The sequence below is a fragment of the Ahaetulla prasina genome, chromosome 5, assembly GCF_028640845.1.
Source record: "Ahaetulla prasina isolate Xishuangbanna chromosome 5, ASM2864084v1, whole genome shotgun sequence".
In the NCBI taxonomy this organism is placed as follows: Eukaryota; Metazoa; Chordata; class Lepidosauria; order Squamata; family Colubridae; genus Ahaetulla; species Ahaetulla prasina.
The window spans coordinates 43,019,763-43,044,610 of NC_080543.1; the positions used below are offsets into that span (position 1 = coordinate 43,019,763).

The following is a 24,848-nucleotide window of genomic DNA, read 5'->3' on the forward strand; positions in this document are numbered from 1 at the left end:
TCCCCTTGGAGGGCATCCGGAGGCTGCAGGTAGTCAGAATGCAGCTGCGCGGATGATAGAGGAGCCCTCGTGGCTCCCATAACACCCATCCTGCGCAGGCTGCACTGGCTACCTGTGGCCTTCGGGTGCGCTTCAAGGTGTTGGTGACCACCTTTAAAGCGCTCCATGGCATAGGGCGGGTTATTCTGGGACCGCCTACTGCTACCGAATACCTCTCATCGACCCGTGCGCTCTCACAGGGAGGGACTCCTCAGGGTGCCGTCAGCGAGGCAATGTCGTCTGGTGGCGCCCAGGGGGAGGGCCTTCTCTGTGGGGGCTCCCACCCTCTGGAACGAACTGCCCCCGGGACTTCGTCAACTTCCGGACCTTCGGACCTTCCGCCGTGAGCTCAAAACATACTTATTTCATTGCGCAGGACTGAGTTAGGTTTTAATTAATGGGTTTTAAGTGGGGTTTTATTTTTTATATTTTTAATTATTTTAATTGTTAGGCTTCATAATAAGTTTTTTAATTGTTTTTTAGATTGTATTTATCTGTTTTTTAAATGCCTGTAAACCGCCCTGAGTCCTGTGGGAGATAGGGCGGTATATAAATTTGAACAATAAATAAATAAATAAATAAACACTGGAAATTTTTAAGAAGATGTTGGGTAACCATTTGTCTGAAGTGGTATAGGGTTTCCTGCCTGGGCAGGGGTTTGGACCAGAAGACCTCCAAGGTCCCTTCAAACTCTGTTGTTGTTGTTTTATTATTATTATTATTATTATTATTATTATTATTATTATTATTATTATTATTATTATTATTATTATTATTATTATTATTTGCTCCTAGTGAAGACTAACTCCAAATGGCTTGGCCTTAAGTGACTCCACTCCAGGTGTTGCTTGTGAGGAGTGGGAGGACCTTCTCCAGAATAGCTTTGCAGCCCTTCTCTGAGCTTGCCTACATTCCGCTCTCCATGCCCTTGGATGGTGTGAAAGAGGCAGCTGTTCCTCATTAGAGGAGATCTGCTGCCTATCAGCACCACTGCCTGTCATCAGCAGATCCTCCTGTGTCTGTGATGGCAGGCTGCCCTCCATCTGGTTGACCACCTCCTCCAATGCCTGAGGGGCTTGGGACAGCATCATCCCCAGCCCTTGGCCTCTCCAAATATGCCAACGGAAATGTGCCATCCCTTTCAGATGGTTCAAGTTCCAACTCCTCCAAACCAGGCTCTGATGGGGCCATGATAATTACTTTCCAGAGTTCATTGTATAAATCAGGTAGCAATATTATCAAATGTTAGAACTAGAAACCCTTCTTGGTTGAAGCTTTCATCATTCTCTTAAAAAACTTACAACACAAATATTCTTTAGCTTTCCTCTCCTTGGGTGAAATCAGTTCTCAATTCTGAAAAAATAAATAGGAAGGGTGAGAAATTTGGAATGCTGAAAAAAATACATTGCTAAAACACTCCATGAATACATAAGTATCTGATGCATTTCAAATTGCTTTTTTCTCCTTCAAAGGAAAATACATATTCCAGTATTTAATACAAACAGCTCTTCTGTTCTCAAGGCTCAGATAAGCAACTACTCTCACTGAAAACAACTATTCTCCCACTCAAGAAACCTTGGATTTTGTTTTGGGTGACGGGGATTTATACTGCTGACAACCTGAAGAGAAAAAACAGCACTAGCAGTTTCAAAATTATATTGATTTACTTTTCTACATATTTTAAATTGGTGTTTATTAACTAAAGCACTGCTGGTTGGGTTTATGCTTCTTGCTAACTCATAAAGCAAGAGTGTACTATTTCTGGAGAAGGAATGTGTCAAGGTCTCCATTCTAAACAATTGGTCTAGGGAAAGTGAGATGAGAATGGACAAAAATAAATTTAATTCCACTTAAACACAATACAATACAATTTAGATTGTCCCATATGTATTTATTTAAAAAAAATTTTTTATCACATTAAAAAGTAAAGTTTGGCAACAAAATTTGGGCTGACTGACAGGCTCTACCAAAGGTTTGGTGGAGTGGGGGCTTCATTACTAAGCGAGAATCAAACAAAACATATTATTAGTTAGCACAATATATAAATCCAATCCATAAATGAAGGCATTGAAGTTCACTGTTCATTTCCCTTTCATGTCATCTGTTTCAACTTGTCTTTTGTAAGCTGAATCATGAAGCTTGGAAACGGATGAGTAATGGTGGGTGCTGCAGACTGCTTCTTAGAAATATTGAGAAAATCCCAATGTTGTGCATTTCTACACAGCCCATCCCTCGACAGTTCAACAGTATTTAGTCAGCTTATAAAAGTAAGCAAAGGTCAGAAGGAAGAAAAAGACCAGTGCCAAATTGTTAAGTCAAAGTAAGATATGTTTTATTGACATTATGGAGGAATGATTTTCTTCTCCCCTTTCCCCAATCTATAAAGAGTCTCTCCACAGCATTAGACCAAAATGACTCAAAATATATTTGTAAAGAAAATTTGCAAGGTCAGCTTGATGGATTAAAACACAACATTGTTTATTCATTAATGACATCTGGAATCGCCTATTTTCACTTCCTTGTAAATTGTCTTGCAAGCAGAAATAGATAAGGAAGCTTCTGCCGTTTTCCGGGTCCTGCTGCAACATGTTTATATACCATCACTTTTGCAGCATGCAACAACACATTCAAAATATACGGTATTGCTCTTAAAGCATAAAGATGAAAGAAATTTGCTCGCAAAATATTATCCATATCTTTCTTCTTTAAAGCGTGTAAAATTGCATAGTCTGGATTTTCCATGTTGGATAGATCTTCTGCAAGCTCTGTATATTATGGTTTTAATTTTCAAGCAACCTTGACTGAATCAGCTGATTGGGATTACTCCAAAATCACAGTTGAATTAATTATAGGCACTGCATTTTGTTTGCTTTTAGACCCATGGAAGCATTTGTTCTGATCGCTGTTTGCTTTCTAAACTTGTGGCATTATAAACACGGTCAGTTTTCAGTGCCACCCTTCGATGAATTCCCGACTTAGTAACGATTAATAAGCAAACAATAGCCCAATACTAGGCTGATGTAACACTGTAGACTTAGAACAAGACTAGCTTTTGCAAGATCGCAACGATTAACGAACGATTTAAAGGGAACACACACCATGTGTTTTTCCTACAGCCCAGTTCTGACTTTCTTCGCTGCCTTTTGGAAAGAGGGCTGGAATTGAAAAATAAGCCTGCTCCAGCTCGAACGACAGTCCTCAAACTTCTCTTAGCCTGTTCAAAAAAGCCTCCTCTCACTTCTTTCTTTCTTTCTTTCTTTCTCTCTCAGGAATGAGACGCTTTCTCACTTTGCAGGAGGAGAAGGTGAATGAGAAAAGTACAAAGAGAAAGGCGAAGGGAGAAATGGGAGGCGGACGCTGGGAAAAAGGGCAGGACAGGGAGGCACTGAAGAGGCGGAGCTTCCAAGCCGAGAGGAAACGCTCGGCACCCCCTGCAGCAGCTTTGAATAGAGAATGAAGCCCGAACGGAGACGCCGAGGAGAAGGCGGTGGCAGTAGGCTGAGGGGAGGAACCCGGAGCGGACAGGTTAGTTGAAGTAGCGACAAGCGCGGGGCGAGGAGCAAAAAAAAGGCGGCACCGCAGCTAAAGCTGCCGAAGACTTGGCTGCCCATGCGAGGGGCGAAAAGAAGCGGGGCACGTGGAGTAGCCAAGCCGGGGATAAGGGAGTATAGCCGGAGAGAGTGAACAATCAGGTTTCTCTTCCTAAGTGGCGAAGCTTAGTCCGGACGGCGCGTGTTCTTTGCCTTTGGTGGACGGTCTTCTGGATGCGCAGACCGTCGACTTCGCTGGTGCTTCGGAGGGCGCCCCGTGGCTCGCGATCTGCCGGACTCCGGCAGATGTAATCTCGGCAGTTGACTGCCTCTCGTTTGCTCTTGTGGCATTTCGCGGCTGGTCCCAGGCTCCACCTCCGCCCCTGCTTTTGCCAATAATCCGTTCTTGCAGAGGGCGCCCTGTTAAAACCCTTCTCTCCAGTTTGAGAAAATGGGAGGCGGCTCTCTTGAGTAAGAGGTTGAAACAATAGCGGGCTGGTCTTTCCTCGTTATGCTGATGCTCTTGGGGGGAGAGAGAGGGCGGGCCGTCGCTCTGATGAGCTCCATTTCTCCAGTTCCGTCGACCGTCCCCTTCAAATTCTCTGCATTCACGGCCCGTAGAGGGAAAATTCGGAGCAACAATTCAGTTTATTCTCTTCCTCTGCTGTATAAGTTTTCATGTCTCTTCCCCCTCTCCCTTCCTTTCCTAGGAAGAAGCAGATGTCAACTCTTGGCACCTGAGAAAGGAACCCAGACTGAAGACCACCAGCAGCTGAAGTGGCATCTTTTGGTTGTTTATTTGCCCCTTAACAGTGAAGCGAACGTAGGGGGGGAAAAGATCTTTCAAGCTTTAGTTATCAGACCTTGGTGTGCCTCCCCTGAAGGAAAATTGACAGACTCCAATTCCTATATGCAATGATTGATCCTTTGGGAGACATTCAAATGCGTCAAAAGAACTTGCTTAATCATCTAGATTTTATTGTGCGCCACCAAACACCTATTTTCTGAGTCGAGAGGTTATTCTGTCATGTAAGATGGAATAGATGAACCAGTTTTGGGCACCGTTCTTGTTTCCAGGAGGACAGATCAAGAAAAGGAGGTGCATGCCAAAGGTGCTGTACAGAGAAAATAAAAAGTAGGTGCTGCAAAACGTAATGTGTCAGGCTTTAGAAGAAAGGCAAAGGAGTCTTTTTGGAACAAAGATTTAGCCACTGAAGACAGTTCTACATCTTCCACTGAGCCTGGACTTCACTGATTTCCCCCCTTCCTCCCTTTTCAGTCCCTTTTCCTGTCTTTCCACTATATCAGAATATTTGTCTTTGGAGATATAAACCAGTTGGTATTTTTGACAGCGGAAGATAAAAGAATAAGGAAGAGTGCAAGTGGGAAACAGTGATGCCTTTTTATCTTCTCTTTACTACAAAGATGAGGTACCTTCTGCTGGAGCTGACATCTCTCATGCTTCTGGGTAAGAAACTGCTTATCTCTGTCAAAAATCTGGCAGGTTTTAACTCATCATTTGCTTTTTTTCCTCCCCAGCTGTGTTTTCTTATATGAGTGCACAGTTTTATTATTGGTGCTGGAATCAGAGGAAGAAAAGGAACTTATTTAGCACAATGGATTTAATGAGATTATAGCTAATACGATGTTCTGTAACTCTTTCTGAGCAAGCATATGAAGTTTGGTGAGGTTATTGAAAGCAGTGTCTTGGCCTTTTCTGCTGTGCCTCAAACAGATTTCTGCCTGGTTTTTGAACCTGGGTGTTTGATATCAGGATCAGCTGTGAATTCAGCTAGCAGTGCGTTTAGGAGGTAAGAAGTACCACCTGATGTTTGAAAACAAATATAGAAACAGTAAAGGGACACAAGACTTGAGAAAGTGGAAGCTAGATTTTTTTTGCTGATGCTAATGTGGCTTGTCACTATATTTTTTTGCAATGAGAACAACTAAGTATCTTGTAATATGATAAAATCCAATATTAGCTATGATATAAAGATTGCTGGATAGATGCTAGATGCATGAAATGTGCAATAGAAATTGTGTGTGTAATATATATATATATATATATATATGTATGTGTGTGTGTGTATGTGTGTGTATGTATGTGTATGTGTATATATATATATATATATATATATATATATATATATATATATATATATACATATATATATATATATATATATATATTCTTTAAAGTGCTGAAATTTTATCAAAGTTCTGCTAATTTCTGTAATGTTTACTTCCAAGTAAAAATGTGTAGCATTGTAGCCTTTCTTTCTAAAGAAAAAATAATAAGCTATGCTTTACTTTTTGTAAAAAGATAGAGATCTGGCTACATTAAAACTAGGAGAATGTTATCTGAATACTCAGTACACCAGTCGCCTGCCATTGAGTGATTTGTAACTGGCATGTGTTTTAAACAATTGCATATATATCTTAAAAATAGACAAAGTGAAAGTTCATGTTCTATAAAGTAGCAAAATTTTTATGGTTAAGAGATAGACTTGCCCTTGTATTTACTTAATGGAGGCAATATATAAGTGATGGGGGAAAAAACCACATTCACATTTTCCAAAGTTGTTTTTTAATTTACTTTATTGTCATTGCACCTCTTACAATGAAATTAAATGCCATTTTCAGTGTACATTATAACTATAAAAATAAAACACACACATCCTTCACATTCTATACAACTGAATTGAAAACCCAATATTGCATTAATATTGCACTATACAGTAGAATTCAATATAGTTAATGTATATAGTGTGCCAATTAGATGTATGTGGCCTGTTGAATAAAATTGGATATAGCAAAATGACAGTAATAAAGATTGATTCTGATTCTGGATATAGCAGATAATAAAGACCCATCAATAAAGCATTGAAAAATGCTTTCTGAATAAATGTAGTAACTACTGTGCAGTTGGTGAACTTGTTTTAAGAAACTGTTTTATCAGTAGTGATTTATTTTCTAAACTGTTCGACCCAATTTATTACATATTTGTACATAGTTGTGTATAAGTGACTACAGATAATGATAGATAGAAATTATGACACATGCACAGTAACATCACAATGCAAATCCTACCCTCATAGACATGACAGGGTTATAGGGTTTGCATCATGATGTCGCAATGTGCCTCTCATTATATGTCCCTCCTTGTCTACTACTATAGATGCTTCTGTGGGTTGGTAAATGTGTGTGAATAAGTCTGTTAAGACTGTCAATCATCTTAAGTCATGGTTGTCCCAAGTCACTTCTTCAAAAGGCAACTGGATTTTCTTGGTTTTTTTCCTTGAAAATGTTTTGCTTCTCATCCAAGAAGCCTATTCAGTTCTGACTGAATGGTAGGGAATGAAAGGTTTTTAATTTTGTGGAAATAATTGCATTATTGCTATATTGCTTTAAAATGAATAATATTGCAACAAACATTCTGCTTGAGCTGCAATTTTTAGGCGTTTTTATATTAAAAAGTAAAACAAAAATAAATCTTACATTTCAGTGCTGAAATATTTCTCTTAGAACGGTGCCTAAAGTTGTAATCTGCAGACAAGCCTATTGTATTTTGAGAACTGACATGAATAAATCATAGATGTTTATTAAACAAAGGCAGTAAGTTTGAACATTAAATCTGGTTAAAGAACAGTATTATTTTAACCAAACCAGTCTAATGTCAGGTTCTTATGTCCCTAACGCTGGTGCTACAGCAAAACAGTAGAGGGCTCTGTATTACTATAAGACCTAGCTTTTCAAATGATCAGAAAAATTCAGGGGTCTGGCAGTCTCTTTAAAACAAAAGACAAATATAAATTAGTTTCAACTTCAAGGCTAAATGTCTCTCTTTTAAATGTCTTTCTCTGAGTACTGTAATTCAGTTTAAATTAACTGTCCCTCTTGAATAGCAAACTGCATGGCTACATCAAAGCATGTCTGCGTAAATCTCAGTTCTTCAACTCACTTGATCAAAAAAAGTGACGGTGTCTATATAGGGTAGATATGGAAGATTATCTCTGTGAAGGGGATCTTATTCTTCAGTCGGCATATTAAACTGATATAATTTATAAAAGGATTTCATGTGGTCTGAAGGCCTTGCTCTGTTCGTCTTCCCAGAAAACTTCAGAGTTGGGATAAATTTTCTTTGCTTTCTTAGAGAGAAGATGGCATAATACAAAATAAAAACTTCAACGGCCTGTTGCTTGAATTTTCTAATGATTCAGAAAGGTGACTTTGTCCAGAGTGTTAATTACATCCCCTAGAATTTAGAAAAATGGCCATAAAAACCTATTATAATTCATATTTACTTATGATTTCATAAGCCTTTCTGAATTGGAAGTGAAATTGTGAGTTCTGAAAGCAATGAAAGATGATGGTGTAATTATGGGGAAATTGCAGCTCTTCCCTCCTGCTCCCCATAGTGCAGTGGATTGAAAAGTCTCATCTGGCATGTGGGTGTTGTACAGAGGATACTGCTGATTTTCTTTTGCTTGCACAGCAGCGCTTCAATTCCAAGGTTTAAGAAAGTGGCACTTCATCATACTGAGTATATAATGGGTAGAAATAGGGTATAATATTGTAAATAACCCTTGCACAGTAATGAGACTGTAAATGTCTCTGTCAGGCACCGCTAGGCCCATACATGTTTCTAAGATTGACTTCTTCCCATAACACCAAATCTGATACTAATACATGTACAGTAATACATAGAAAATAAAGCACAATAAACTTAAAGTTACAGAATTCATTTTCTCCTTGTTGGATTATGAGTAGTTTTTGTATTTCCTTAGGCTCCCACCAGTGGCTAACACTATATTTATAAAATATAGTGTAAACTGAGGGGATTCTCTGAATTTATATGCATGATCTTTCCATTTGTTTCTATATTATGCTCACAGAACAACACCAATAGCTGCTTCCCTGATTCTTAATAAATAGTGCCAATTTCTTCAAGTTTTGGCAAATAGGTATGGGCGGAGAACTCCCAAAAATTTTTTCCCCAAAAAGATAGTAGAACCCTTAGCCAGAGTTTCTATATATACCCAATATGCATATACATAGAAATAATTTCTATTTCTTGGAAACTTTAAATTTTCATTATTTTTAGGATACATTTTGCCTTTCACAACTTGAAACTGAGTTCTGCACCACTAATTTGTTGCAAATGCCCAGCAACGTCATTAAGGAGACTTTGAAACCACTGTAAAAAGAGCTTCAAGGATAACAAGTGTTCTTGATGTTTCAGCATGCCTACCACAGTTGAAACTGTCAACCATTTACTGTTACTTTATTCTCTGTTAAGTTTAAGAACAGCTTGCACAGGCAATTTCAGATTTTGTGTCTGAATTTCTGCTGTTTTCTGCAATATGTACCCTGTTTCTCCCAAAATAAGACATCCCCTGATAATAAGCCCAATCGGACTTTTGAGCGCATGGCAAGAACGCCAAGCGCTTATTTCAGGGTTCAAAAAAATATAAGACAGGGTCTTATTTTCGGGGAAACACAGTAGGTTGAATAAAGTCTTGAGAAAAAGCATATTTGTATTAATGTGTAGAAAAGTAATGATTTGAATTTGATTTAGAAAATAGAAATGCTATTGGATCTGAAAAGATGATAAGAGATAAAAATGTTTTAGGACAGAGGCTTCAAAAGATATATTCTGTTGACTGCCACTGCCTATTTCTATGAATTATATAAAAAACAATTTCCTGAAAAGGAAAGTTGACAAACCTAAAAGTAAGCGAATGCATTCTGATATAACTTCTGTGGAACAATGCAAACTCGGGGTTTTACGAAAAATTGAGGCTGCAAACCATTTTCCTATTTCTTGTATAAGATTTCTACATTTTCTGGGAGGAGAATAAATTTCCCAGACACAACTGCTGTGTCATGATTGATCTGCTTCTTGTCACCAAAACTATATATGGCCCGAGGACATTACCTAGCCTGAATTGCAATAGTATGACTGGTTTTCTTCTCTAAATTGTTAAAAGCACTTTGTAATAATCTGGGTGTGTGTTTTGACTCTTATCTTTGCATGGTATCTTGATCCCTTTGTGCCGCTAAGCCCTTGTTCTTTCTAGGTAAGTGTAAAAGTTTATCAGATATGGGAAGGAAGAATAGTTGTTTCCTAAGGCAAAACTGAGATTGAAGTTCCTATGAAAAGTAATGGAAGTTTATATTTTTTCATGATATTGCTGAATACATCTCTCCTTTCTTTTGGTCTTTTTCTGTTAAAATAGTCTGCTCTTAAGATTGTAAGCCCAGTGAATGTAATTGAAAAGATTCTCAAAATGTTGTTTGCCTGAAAATATTCAAGGATACTATTGCAAAATTAATTAACATTAAAATATGCAAATCAGAGTTCTAAAAGAAATTAGGCATCTCATTCCTCTACTCGTTCTGCTACATATGAAGAGACACAACACAAAATTTAGTTAAGCCATAAATGTGCTTGTGCTTTGTATTATGTTTCTGCAGCTTTAGATGTGGACAGGGATGCAAGTAAAACATTTATACAGAACCTTAATTAGTTTCACAGTAGGATTACAAGGTAGTACTGGATGACGGATGCTATAATCTACAGCAGATCTGTAACCTGTTGAATTTTGGTGCTCATCAGCCCTATCCAGCATTAGCAGTCTTGAATAATGGTGAAAGCTGCAGTCCAACAAAATTGGAGGGTTATATTTAAAGGAACCCATTCTGATCTAAATAAAAGTAATGCAGATGCTGGGAATTCTGTACTCACTTTCCTTATAAACAGGGCATGAAGAATTTAAGGTAAAACATTATCTGAGAAATAGAAAAACTAGCCAGCAAAGTATGTGAGAAAAAAGGAAGCCAAGCGTGGTGGACCATCAGTTGAAAAAGACCCAAGAGCCACTTTATTATTATTATTATTATTATTTAAATTTTTATACCGCCCTTCTCCCGAAGGACTCAGGGCGGTTCACAGCCAGATAAAAAATACACAATAATACAATATAAATATGATTAAAATACAATTAAAAAACTTATTAAATTGGCCAAGATTAAAAATTTAGGATAAAAACCCATTAAAAAACCCATAAATTTAAAACTAACCCAGTCCAGCGCAGATGAATAAGTGAGTTTTAAGCTCGCGACGAAAGGTTCGGAGGTCCGGAAGTTGACGGAGTCCTGGGGGGAGTTCGTTCCAGAGGCGGGAGCCCCACAGAGAAGGCCCTTCCTGGGCCGCCAGACGACACTGTCGCGCCGACGGCACCCTGAGGAGTCCCTCTCTGTGAGAGCGCACGGGTCGGTGAGAGGTATTCGGTAGCAGCAGGCGGTCCTGTAAATAGCCCGGCCCTATGCCATGGAGCGCTTTGAAGACGTTCACCAACACCTTGAAGCGCACCCGGAAGGCCACAGGTAGCCAGTGCAGCCTGCGCAGGATAGGTGTCATGCGGGAGCCACGAGGGGCTCCCTCTATCACCCGTGCAGCTGCATTCTGGACTAACTGAAGCCTCCGGATGCCCCTCAAGGGGAGCCCCATGTAGAGAGCATTGCAGTAATCCAGACGAGACGTCACAAGGGCATGAGTGACTGTGCACAAGGCATCCCGGTCTAGAAAGGGGCGCAACTGGCGCACCAGGCGAACCTGGTGGAAAGCTCTCCTGGAGACGGCCGTCAGGTGGTCTTCAAAAGACAGCCGTTCATCCAGGAGAACGCCCAAGTTGTGCACCCTCTCCATTGGGGCCAATGACTCGCTCCCAACAGTCAGCCGTGGACTCAGCTGACTGTACCGGGATGCCGGCATCCACAGCCACTCCGTCTTGGAGGGATTGAGCTTGAGCCTGTTTCTCCCCATCCAGACCCGTACGGCTTCCAAACACCGGGACAGCACTTCGATAGCTTCATTGGGGTGGCCTGGTGTGGAAAAGTACAGCTGGGTGTCATCAGCGTACAGCTGGTACCTCACACCCTACAAGCCTTTGAGTTAATAATGTTACTGTACTTGTTTCTATGAGCAGGGGGGAGTAACAAGAAGTTAAATGTACGTAGTATGTATGAGATCAATCATGTATTTATATGAATATAATCCAATTCGTTTGGATTGAAATAATGATAGGGTAACATGGAGCTATAAACTACTGTAAGATAATATAATGTAATTTACTCTTTTGTAGATTCTTTCTCTGAACAATGAAGTGCTAGAATATTGTTTCAGTATATACTATTCATAATATCTATTAAGTCCTAAGATCTTTTCACTCTTCTTTACATCTTTCAAAAATTAGTATTAAATATTGCAAATACATTACTAATATTCTGTGAGAAAAGAAGACTTACTGTCTGCTGGACTGACCCTTAGGAAAACAGTTGAGACTGTTTGGGATAGTTTTGACCCTGTGACTCCCGAGGACATGGACAGGTTGCTGGGAAGGTTGAATGCCACCACATGTTTACTGGATCCGTGCCCCTCCTGGTTGGTGCTGGCCATGCAGGAGGTGACACGAGGCTGGCTCTGGGGGATTACAAATGCTTCTTTGCGGGAGGGGGTCTTTCCTGCTGCCTTGAAAGAGGCGGTGGTGAGACCTCTCCTCAAGAAGCCTTCCCTGGACCCAGCTGTTTTAGGAAATTACCGTCCAGTCTCCAACCTTCGTTTTACGGCGAAGGTATAAAGGTGTAGAGAGTGCGGTGGCACGTCAATTACCCCATTACCTGGATGAAACTGTCTATCTAGACCCGTTCCAGTCCAGCTTCCGGCCCGGATTCAGTACGGAGACGGCTTTGGTCGCGTTGGTGGATGATCTCTGGAGGGCCAGGGATAAGGGTTACTCCTCTGCCCTGGTCCTATTAGACCTCTCAGCAGCTTTCGATACCATCGACCATGATATCCTGCTGTGCTGGTTGGAGGGTTTGGGAGTGGGAGGCACCGTTTATCGGTGGTTCTCCTCCTACCTCTCTGACCAGACGCAGACTGTGTTGACAGGGGGGCAGAGATCGACCCCGAGGCGCCTTATGTGTGGGGTGCCGCAGGGATCGATTCTCTCGCCTCTCCTGTTCAACATCTATATGAAGCTGCTGGGTGAGATCATCAGTGGTTTTGGGGTGAGATACCAACTGTACGCTGATGATACGCAGCTGTACTTTTCCACCCCAGGCCACCCCAACGAAGCTATCGAAATACTGTCCCGGTGTCTGGAAGCCTTACGGGTCTGGATGGGGAGAAACAGGCTCAAGCTTAATCCCTCCAAGACGGAGTGGCTGTGGATGCCGGCACCCCGGTACAGTCAGCTGCAGCTGCGGCTGACTGTTGGGGGCGAGTCATTGGCCCCGATGGAAAGGGTGCGCAACTTGGGCGTTCTCCTGGATGGGCGGTTGTCTTTTGACGACCGTCTCCAGGAGAGCTTTTTTTTTTTTTATTGAAAGAGTTTTAAAAAACAAAAACATTTTTCCCCCTTTTTTCCCCTCCTCCCCCAAAAACAACAAAACCCTTCCCCTCCCCGGCTTCCGGTCAATGACAAGGTATTGTTATACATAAACCAAGCATAGAATAAAATTTTCCCTTCCAATCCAAATAACCACATCCAAAGCTTTTCATCTCCCAACCCCCTCCCCATTACATAAAATAACTTTCTAATTATTCAAAGGCAATCTGATATTTCTTAATCTGATATCTGTTTTGTAGATAATCCATTTTTCCATTCAATTAAATATTTTTCCTGCGTATTGTCTTTTAAAAACGCTGAGATTTTAGCCATCTCAGCCAAATTAATAACTTTCAATATCCATTCTTCTATTGTAGGTATCTCTTCTTTCTTCCAGTATTGTCCAATCAACAGTCTTGCTGCTGTTATTAAATTCAGAATCAATTTAGTCTCAATCCCTGTACAATACGTTATAATTCCCAAAAGGAAAAATTGTGGCAGGAACTTTGTCTTTTGACGACCGTCTCCAGGAGAGCTTTTTATCAGGTTCGCCTGATCCGCCAGTTGCGTCCCTTCCTGGACTGGGATGCCCTATGCATGGTCACTCATGCTCTCGTGACCTCTCGCTTGGACTATTGTAATGCTCTCTACATGGGGCTCCCCTTGAAGAGCACCCGGAGACTCCAATTAGTCCAGAATGCAGCTGCGCGGGTTACAGAGGGAGCAGTTTGGAGCTCCCATGTAACACCCATCCTGCGCAGACTGCACTGGCTGCCTGTTGTCTTCCGGGTGCACTTCAAGATATTGGTGACTACCTTCAAAGTGCTCCATGGCTTAGGACCCGGATATTTATGGGACCGTCTACTGCCATCTTCTATCTCGCAGCGACCGGTGCACTCTCACAGAGAGGGACTCCTTAGGGTGCCGTCAGCCAAGCAATGTCGACTGGCGGCCCCCAGGGGGAGGGCCTTCTCTATGGGGGCTCCTACCCTGTGGAACGAACTTCCCCCTGGACTTCGACAATTGCCTGACCTCCGGACCTTTCGCTGTGAACTTAAAACTTACTTATTTCGTCTTGCTGGACTGGCTTGAATTTTTAAAATTTTTAATTGATTTTATGGGTTTTAAATTTTTATTAATTTTACAGGGTTGATATTGTATTTTAAATGGGGCCAATTGAATAAGTTTTTTAATGTTTGTTTTTAGCATTGTATGTGTTGTTTGTGTATTTTACTGTGGCTGTAAACTGCCCTGAATCCTTCGGGAGAAGGGTGATATACAAATTAAAATAATATTATTATTATTATTATTATTATTATTATTATTATTATTATTATTATTATTATTATTATTATTATTATTATTATTATTATTATTATCTTACCTGAACCAGATTGGTCACAACAGGTGGGGGAAGGAATGAGATTTGAAAAGAAGTTTCATGGTTCTATAAATTTAACCCCTAAATTATTTCCTAAGTAGCCTGAATATTTTGTACAAAAGCTTTATTTTTTATACTATATATATGGATATGTTGCTTAGTCTCACATTGAAACAGTCAGTCTAAGATGGAAGAGGCTTTATATAATAGCAATAGCACTTAGACTTATATACCATTTTACAGTGCTTTACAGCCCCCTATTTACAGTTTACAGGGTCAGCCTATTGCCCCCAACAATTTGGATCCTCATTTACTCACCTCAGAAGAATGGAAGGCTGAGTCAACCTTCCTGAGTCAATAATATTTAAGAAGATGTAAAATATTCATAATCTGCAGTCCATACTTCAAGACATTGAGTCCCCAGATCTGCAAGCATATAAACATACTTTCCATTGCTGAAAATGCTGTTTACAGATTATCGTTCTTTGTTATAGTAAGTCAAAGGAATATATTCTGGATCGACCTGCTCTTGGGTGACTTTGGAGAGACTCTGTACGAGGACAAATAATGCAATATATAGATTGTTTCAGAAACTGGTAACAAGAAACATAATACCTCAGGAAAGCTATTGGTATACTTTTCTGTGAATTACCTAAGTCCATGATGGTGAACCTACGGCATGCTTGCCACAGGTGGCACGCAGCGCTCTCTCTGTGGGCACATGAGTCGTCGCCCCAGTTCAGCTCTGCCGTACATGCATGCGCACCTCCCGCTGGCTAGCTGGTCATTGGGTCTCTGCCGCGCATGAGTGGGGGGGGCACGTGTGGGGGGGTGCACACGCATTACATTTTGGGGGTTCAAGTACGCGCACATTTGCATGCACATGTGCACGCTTTGGGAACTCAGTCCAGAAAAGGTTAGACATCACTGACCTAAATCCTTTCAGATGAGCAGCTAGTCTATGTATGCAATACCATATCTTGCAGCACAAGTCCCATGAATTTTCAGAATCAATTATGCTATACAATTATTGCTCTACCAAAGTCTTTATGGAAAAATTTGAACTCATCTCGGTTGATGTGGCTTAAATATATGAGAACCGCGCTGTATCTTTGATCAACTTTAAAAGATGGGTGGTATTATATTAAATAAATATTACAAAATAATGTTGTTATCCACAAAGTGGTGAAGGATGAATTTACATTGAAAATGAAGTAGTGCTTTACAGAAACACCTTTAAATGTAAGGGAAACAAATGATTCAAGTAGTTTGATATTTTTCAATGAAGTTTGTTGCCAACGAACAGCTACTGATGTGATATATGGAGAAATAAACTTCATCCTAGCTGGGTGTATTCTGTATTACAATTTGCTAAAGCTGCAGATTTGCTTTAATGGAAATCCTGTTAATATTACAAAAATAATGGATTATTCAGCTACAAAAATACAATTTTAAAGAATTAACATGCATGTTCCAGATACTGCTGGAGTCATCCACAGACTGGGTATGAAATAAGATTTGGCTTCTCATAAAGTGGCATTTACCTTATTTGTAAATATATGGCTAATAAAACCTCTATTTGTAAAGGAAACAAAACTCATACGATCTGGATAAATTAAATGAAACTTGATATACATTGAATTAAACCTGTTTGGCTTGATATTTAACTCACCAGGTTAGAAACCAGGAGACTGAATTTTAGTCCTATTTTAGGCATGAAAGCTGTCTGGGTCTTTCTCTTTCATGTCCGTCTCTCTCTTTCTCAGCCCAATCTACCTCACAGAGTTGTGGGGAAAATAGGAAGAAGAAGGAATATTAGCTATGTTCACTGGCTTGAATTATTTATAAAAATAATAAAAGTGGGATAAAAATTATTTTTTTAATGCTAGGAAAAAAACACGTTAAAGTGCAATGTCACAGAAGTAAGAAAAGTATGGATATCCATCTGGCAACATAGATTTCATAATTTCACAATGTACAAAATTCTGATGACTATATTATTACAGGATGTTCAACAGCATGTTTTGTGTAAATTGAAAAAAGGAAGAGATACTTGATAGTATGTACCTTTTATTATTTTAGCAATAGCAATAAAAATGACAATACTGTACAGCAACGGTCACCAATTTTTCCAGGTTGGTGAACCAGCAGGGGGGCAGATGGAATGGTTCTGTGTGAGTAGCAGGCTCAAGCGCCTGAGGCCTGGGGTTAGTACAGTAGTGTACTGCTGTACAGTACAATATTAAAACAAACATAAAACCAATTATTTTGGATTCTCCTACTAATATTTTTATATAAGTAAGGATAGTTCAGTATTATAGACAGATTATCTATCTACAAACACATTTTATTATTATTAATTTTATTATTATTATTAAAATATTTAATAAATGTTTAAAATATTCTATAAATGTTTACTTCTCTATAAAGTGATATACAAATGTTTCAACGAAAAATATGAATACACTTCCAGTAAGCCAGATTTTTTTAATTATTGTTTTTAACAGTAATGGATTGTTAGGCTGTGAGAGATTGTGTAAAATTGGGCAGATAAATGCATTAGTGGTTATTTTTTCACTAAATTCATATTGACATTCTCAGAGTGCTTTTTTTTCTTGTTTCTGTATAATAGTTGATGGTCTTTTAACAATTTCAAGCATTCATGATTGAATACTTTTTAAATGAAAAAAGAATGAAAATAGTTTAAATGCAAATACAATTCCATTACAAAAGGACCATCCCTTTCCAATCTTCCAACTGTTTGCATCTTTGGCCACTGTTATCAGAACTTCAGGTGGAACTTATTGCTATATAAATGGTGTATGTGTGCAAAAACAATACCAAAGTATGATGCTTGATTTATTTACCTCACAAACAAAATATATTCATAATGTGACACAAAACGTAATTATGACCCTAATTGAGTTGATGGGGTAAGACTGAGCACTTCATTAAGCTACTTGGGCTGATCTTGAACAGTCCTGAATACATCTCAAAAGCTTTGACTCTCATTATCACAGTAAATTTCTCACTAAGCAGATTCTAGAAACATGATCCGCTCAAAAGAAGGATCTAATGGCCTTAAAATGTCATTCACCACAATTAGTCTGAAGAGGGTCATGAAACCACTTTACAACTCTGGTTTCCACTGGTCCCCAGTCAGAGACATTTTATTTATTTTATTTTATTTATTATTCAAACTTTTATACCGCCCTATCTCCCGAAGGACTCAGGGCGGTTTACAGCCTTATAAAACATAAAATATAATATAAATACATGTTAAAACAACATTTAAAAAACTTATTCCATTAGGCCAAATTTAAAACTATAGTTAAAATACAAAACCCCATTAAAATTAAATTTATAAAAAAAAAAAATCAAACCCTAGGCCAGCCCTGCATGGATAAATAGATGTGTCTTAAGCTCGCGGCGGAAGGTTCGGAGGTCGGGAAGTTGATGTAATCCTGGGGGGAGCTCGTTCCAGAGGGTGGGAGCCCCCACAGAGAAGGCCCTTCCCCTGGGTGTCGCCAGTCGGCACTGCCTGGCGGACGGCACCCTGAGGAGTCCCTCCCTGTGAGAGCGTACGGGTCGGTGGGAGGTAGTCGGTGGCAGCAGGCGGTCCCGTAAGTAACCCGGCCCTATGCCATGGAGCGCTTTGAAGATGGTCACCAAAACCTTGAAGCGCACCCGAGAGGCCACAGGTAGGCAGTGCAGTCTGCGCAGGAGAGGTGTCACATGGGAGCCACGAGGGGCTCCCTCTATTACCCGCGCAGCTGCGTTCTGAACCAACTGAAGCCTCCGGATGCTCTTCAAGGGGAGCCCCATGTAGAGAGCATTGCAGTAATAGTCTTCATATGGTGAAGATTGGGAATAATAATAGCCATCATCTGGAACCACTTCAGGAATACAGGAAAAAAATTCTCCAAGTAATTATTAAGATTGAAGAACAAAATCTTTCTTCTGAAAGAATGGTTTATGGACAGTTGAGTCAGAACTAAAACTTTTTGGTATAAAAGGATACATAAGAACATGTCAATTGTGGGGCATGTTTAGCTCATTGAGTGTTGCCTTGTATCAGAGAATTTTATAGGAGAATATGAAATGCTTTAATTTACTTCTATGTTCATAGCTAGACTGACTTTCAAATAATTATCTTGAACAAATATACCATGGCTTTGCAATGTACCTTTCTGTCAAGGAGAAAGAATGAAAATAGTTTAAATGCAAATACAATTCCATTACAAAAGGACCATCCCTTTCCAATCTTCCAACTGTTTGCATCTTTGGCCACTGTTATCAGAACTTCAGGTGGAACTTATTGCTATATAAATGGTGTATGTGTGCAAAAACAATACCAAAGTATGATGCTTGATTTATTTACCTCACAAACAAAATATATTCATAATGTGACACAAAACGTAATTATGACCCTAATTGAGTTGATGGGGTAAGACTGAGCACTTCATTAAGCTACTTGGGCTGATCTTGAACAGTCCTGAATACATCTCAAAAGCTTTGGCTCTCATTATCACAGTAAATTTCTCACTAAGCAGATTCTAGAAACATGATCCGCTCAAAAGAAGGATCTAATGGCCTTAAAATGTCATTCACCACAATTAGTCTGAAGAGGGTTATGAAACCACTTTACAACTCTGGTTTCCACTGGTCCCCAGTCAGAGACATTTTATTTATTTTATTTTATTTATTATTCAAACTTTTATACCACCCTATCTCCCGAAGGACTCAGGGCGGTTTACAGCCTTATAAAACATAAAATATAATATAAATACATGTTAAAACAACATTTAAAAAACTTATTCCATTAGGCCAAATTTAAAACTATAGTTAAAATACAAAACCCCATTAAAATTAAATTTATAAAAAAAAAAAATCAAACCCTAGGCCAGCCCTGCATGGATAAATAGATGTGTCTTAAGCTCGCGGCGGAAGGTTCGGAGGTCGGGAAGTTGACGTAATCCTGGGGGGAGCTCGTTCCAGAGGGTGGGAGCCCCCACAGAGAAGGCCCTTCCCCTGGGTGTCGCCAGACGACACTGCCTGGCGGACGGCACCCTGAGGAGTCCCTCCCTGTGAGAGCGTACGGGTCGGTGGGAGGTAGTCGGTGGCAGCAGGCGGTCCCGTAAGTAACCCGGCCCTATGCCATGGAGCGCTTTGAAGATGGTCACCAAAACCTTGAAGCGCACCCGAGAGGCCACAGGTAGGCAGTGCAGTCTGCGCAGGAGAGATGTCACGTGGGAGCCACGAGGGGCTCCCTCTATTACCCGCGCAGCTGCGTTCTGAACCAACTGAAGCCTCCGGATGATCTTCAAGGGGAGCCCCATGTAGAGAGCATTGCAGTAATAGTCTTCATATGGTGAAGATTGGGAATAATAATAGCCATCATCTGGAACCACTTCAGGAATACAGGAAAAAAATTCTCCAAGTAATTATTAAGATTGAAGAACAAAATCTTTCTTCTGAAAGAATGGTTTATGGACAGTTGAGTCAGAACTAAAACTTTTTGGTATAAAAGGATACATAAGAACATGTCAATTGTGGGGCATGTTTAGCTCATTGAGTGTTGCCTTGTATCAGAGAATTTTATAGGAGAATATGAGATGCTTTAATTTACTTCTATTTTCATAGCTAGACTGACTTTCAAATAATTATCTTGAACAAATATACCATGGCTTTGCAATGTACCTTTCTGTCAAGGAGAAAGGCAATGACATATTTATGCTTAAAATTATCAGATTTCCATGGGTATATAGTACAGTATTAATTCATAAACTAATAGTAGGTCGTACCTCTCAGAAGTTTCATCCAATACAAAATAAAATATTCACCAAATTTACCCCCCAAAGGTGGAAACTTCAATTTCTGAAATCCATAGTTTTGTCGTGTCCCACTCCTCCTCTGACGGCCGGGTCTGGGAAGTCTGTAGCAAGCGTGGCCACGAAACCTCTGCAGCTTTGCCAAATTCCTGTCAGAGTTCTCAGGGCAGGCAGGAATCCAAGATGTGACTTCAGCAACCAGATTAGACTTTGCCTGACTCAAGGAATGCCAAAAAGCAGATCCTTTATATAGGCCATGGCTCCATGACTCAGCACTTATCCAGGCCTGCCCCTCCCTTCCTTTTGCTGATGTCGCCTCTCCATTCTCCGGAAGCGGGGATCTGTGCACGTTTTGTCAGCTGCCGGCAATTCTAGCTCGTGGCTGGCTTCTTGCTCACACACTGTGAGGGGGAGGTTTATTTGCTCAGTCTGTCCGGGCATGGTGCCAGGGCTGGGGGTTGGAGGCATGCCAGGCCATTCTTCTTCACTATCAGTCTCTGGCTCAGATAACAAGAGATGGGAGGGGCCCGGCTGCGGAGAGGGGGGCGGGCGAGGCACAACAAGTTTAAAATATTTATATTTACATAAAATACATGATTTCAGATGTAAACGTAAGTGCGAAATAGAAATTTGCCTTGATCATTAAAATTATTGGTAAATTCAACCATGTTGATTGCTATTTATTTTCTTAGTTTAGAAGGATTATCCTATATGTTAGTGACAGAAACCCTGTTCTAAAAACACGTTGGCCTATAATATTCATAAGTGGTAAGCAGCTTATCCTGTTTTCACGTTATGCTGGTGACATAATTGAACAGCCAGTCTCCATGGCTGCAGTGCAGGTGTCTCAGCATGGCATTTCTGTTCAGAAGCTTCCATGTGAGCTGAAACTCTGATATTTTTGAGCTCAGGTAGAGTTACTTACATAGATGCAATAAGTGTCAGCTGCTTCCATGTACAGAAGCAGACTATCTGTAGAAAAGTTACTCCTCGTGAATGTGTTGGTTCAAGAGTACTATTTGTGCCAGGTTCTTTCTCAAATGAGGAGCTGGCACATCATATGTAATTTTTTCTTTAGAGAATCCCCTACCAATGAGTAGGAAGTCATAGCTTTTCTATGAGGAAGTCTCTTAGAGGCAAGGTGAAAAATGAAGCACGTATTCAAGGAGATAGTTAGAATCTGCTTACTTAATTCCCTATCATTCTCTTTTCTGTCAATTGGTGGCTTTCAATCCAGAGTTTTCACTGCTCACCTAATACAGAACACTGGAAACATCTTATTTTTTGTTTCCCTGCAGTCTGTTTATTACACTAGAGATGCATTATTAGTACTTCTGCTAAAAATATTTTCAGTTCAAGACTTGCAGCAACTGGATTAGTGCTCATAGCCCAATTGGGTCCATAAAACTCCTTGCAAGCTACCTTCTTGAAGAATATATTGTACATTCACAAATGACAGTTCTTAACATGGTTCTGCACTATGAACCTAGCCTGACTTCAATAGAAGTCTCTGTTTGGACATGCATCCTCTCCTAATAGCTAAAATTATTCCCTATGACATTGACATTTTGGGGTAACACGTTGCATGATAACCTAAAGCAGGGGTCTCCAACCTTGGCAAGATTTAAACCTGGAGGACTTCAACTCCCAGAATTCCCCAGCCAGCAAAGCAAAGCTCCAGGCTTAAAGTTGCCAAGGTTGGAGACCCCTGACCTAAAGTGCTACATCTTCTCTTCCAATATAATTCTCAGGTCAGGATAGGAGTGTCCAGTGGACCCCCTTAAAAAGTATGCCCAAGGATTTGGAAGTACGTTCAGATCTGTTTGCTTCCACCAAAGACATTTATTTGAGTACTTACTTACCATTTTTTTAAAGCCCTACACTTTTAAGCCTTATTTTATACAGTACATACAGTACATCAAACCTATTCTACTTCACATAGCTGGAGATAAAGAGTTCTGTTAGTCACCTAGATTTTACCTTAATTGTAGACTACAGAAGAATTCCATGGTGATTGGTAACCTTGTTAAGAGAAAGGAAGACCTCTTTAGAAAATGAAAATGTTGTCTAAACAAGAAGAAAGGGAAATACAGGCTACCACAAAAGTGACTTTTGGGAGGTTAATAAATATTCCCTGCAAGACATTTTTGTGAGCCATATCTTATACAGGCAGTTCTTAAGTCTTCTTTTATCTTCATCCTCTCTTTCTAACATGTCTGACCTTGCTATTAATCCATTTCAAGACCTTGGAGATAATAGAACTTAGAAACTTGACAGTTGCTACTGTTGATACTGCATTGCCTAATATTGTAAGAGATGGTAGAACAGGAGAGCTTCTTCTAAAATCTTCTATCATTTCTACATTTAAGAGTGTTCAGCTCCAGATTTTTCCAGCTGCACCACAGGGCCAGTTGATCTATCTCCTGTCTCCATACAGATTCATCATTCTCTCGAATGAGACCAATGACTGTCGTATCATCTGAAGCAAACTTCAATAGTTTAACAGAGGGATCCTTTGAGATGCAGTCATTGGTGTAGAGAAAAAAGAGTAATGAAGAGAGCACATAGCCCTGGGGGGCTCCTGTGCTAATTAAACAGCTATTCAATGTTATTTTACCTAGCTTCACCTGCTGCTTCCTATCTGTCAGAAAGCTTATAATCCATCGGCAAGTGTGGTCAGATATAAAAGCTTAGAATGCATTATTCCAGTGAAGGGAAGCTATCAGTGCTATATATATTTTCTAGTCAGTTGCTAGAAACACACATGATTTCTTCTGTATACAGGCCAGTATGTGCATGATAATCAACAAATTAATATGCTAGGATTTTCACCGAGAAAATCAGTACTCTAATTCTGAAACACCATTTTTACTGCTGCTGATCTTTTCTTTATGCATGCTAGAGTATTTTTTGTCAGATATTTAAAAATAATGTTTTTTCATTGAGTCAGTCAAGATTTTTTTATTCATTAATGATTCTCATTTAAATCTGGATATCTTGGATATGTTGAAATCAGTAAATAAAATTTCTATGCTTTTTTAGTTATGTAATCTTTGCCTTTTAAGTTTTTGCACATATGGAATGTGTAAAGATATAAAGGTAGATCAGAACTTACGAATGTTTAATTTAACTAAGTGTAGAGGAGTATAGAGATGAACACGAAGAAAGGAAGAAGTTATTAAGTAAGGACCATCTTAATCCTGGAAAGAGGAGGGAATGTGAAATGGAAAGAAGATGCTTATCAGGCTTCTTGTGTGCATGAAGACCAGCTGGCTGGTGCGCATGTGTGCTCCGGAACCTGGAACAGCAACGGGTGACAGCTGGCAGCCCCAGAGAGCTGGCTCTGTGTACCACTTCCGGCATGCATGCCATAGGTTCACCATCACAGTTCTAGGTTATTATAACCTATGTCAATAAAGTAGAGTTCCACTGGTGTTTGTGTAGTTTGTTTCCTGATCAGGCCTGCCTCAAAAGGCTCAATACTAGAGGAATGTAATTTGGAACAAATCATCTTGTTATGGTGAATCATTTTTACTTGTGAGTGCTTGTTTTCCCATTCAGTGAAAAGTACATATCATTGTGTCATAAAATGTGGTTTTTAATATAAGCTTTCATGGTTAACCAAATTATTTCCCTTTTGACCCATGATAGAAAAAAATGGCAGTTTTTGAAATTCTTTTTCTTCTATGGAAATTTTTGCCATTTTTCATGATAAAAACATGAGCACTCCAGATATTATTGACGTATAGTTTTGAGCAGGCCAAATCAGTAGATAAAGATTCCTCTTTTTGTGTACCTAGAAAAAATATGAATCTATTCAAAACATAAAATGTACAAATCTGAATTTACTAATAGGACCAAAATAATTCAATTTTAGTTCTGCACTGTCAAATATGGTCTAGCTCTAGAAGACTATTTAGACAAATAGCCATTATTTTGACCTGTCCCTGCCAGGGACAAGATACAAGATGCTTTCTGGAGATACCTTGCTTCTATCTGTCCAATTTATTTGTAGTCTTTCCACTTTTCTGTTTACTTTAACCTTGTCAAGTTTGGTTTTCCTAGTCTCATCACTTGCTTACCAAAGTATGTTTTTGTTTGCTGATGGTTGCTTTACAAACCAGTCTGTCTTTGTTAATCCGTAACTGATTGATTGGTTCTTTTTGCATTTCTTTCCATGACACTCAACAGCTGTTTCCAAATCTACAACTTTAAAGAATCTGGGTTTTTTTATATTACTCTTCCACACAATACAGCTTTATTACATTGCCATTAGAAAAGCCATTGCTTTAATTATTCTGATGTTGTCACAAAAATATTTCCAGCTAATAATTGTATCTAAGATTATCATTGCCTTTCTTTTATGAATTAATCTACTGCTTCCTTACCACATCATTTTTATTTTTGAGCTCAAAGGTAAAACAAAGGTAAAAATCTTTATCACCTTCACTTCTTGTCTTTGAACTGTCAACTGTAAATTGACTAGACAACATATTAGTTGACTTTACCTTCTTATTTTTTAACATACTTTTGTTTTCCATTTAGAAGATGATATCTGCATTTCTCAAACTATTAATATTCTCTTATCTAATTCTGATTTCAGGTTTTTGCTTGTAATTGTATTTAATAGTGAATTTAATATTCTCTTTTGCTGTGTCTTTAAATAGTTTGATGG

At 39.4% G+C, this 24,848-nt stretch overlaps 1 protein-coding gene across 3 annotated transcripts in view; it reads left to right on the forward strand.

The window, feature by feature from the left end:
- Positions 1–3,300: 3,300 nt before the first annotated feature.
- IGSF3 (immunoglobulin superfamily member 3) overlaps positions 3,301–24,848 on the forward strand; it is a 119,547-nt gene continuing 97,999 nt past the window's right edge. The window contains exons 1-2 of one of the 3 annotated variants that reach the window (XM_058186922.1): positions 3,301–3,564; positions 4,280–5,037. In XM_058186922.1, the coding sequence (XP_058042905.1) occupies positions 4,965–5,037 (73 nt within the window). In that variant the 5' untranslated portion in view covers positions 3,301–3,564; positions 4,280–4,964. Of the gene's footprint in view, positions 3,565–3,585; positions 3,878–4,279; positions 5,038–24,848 lie in introns of those variants that run through there. The other 2 variants (XM_058186920.1, XM_058186921.1) reach the window with 2 other exon arrangements.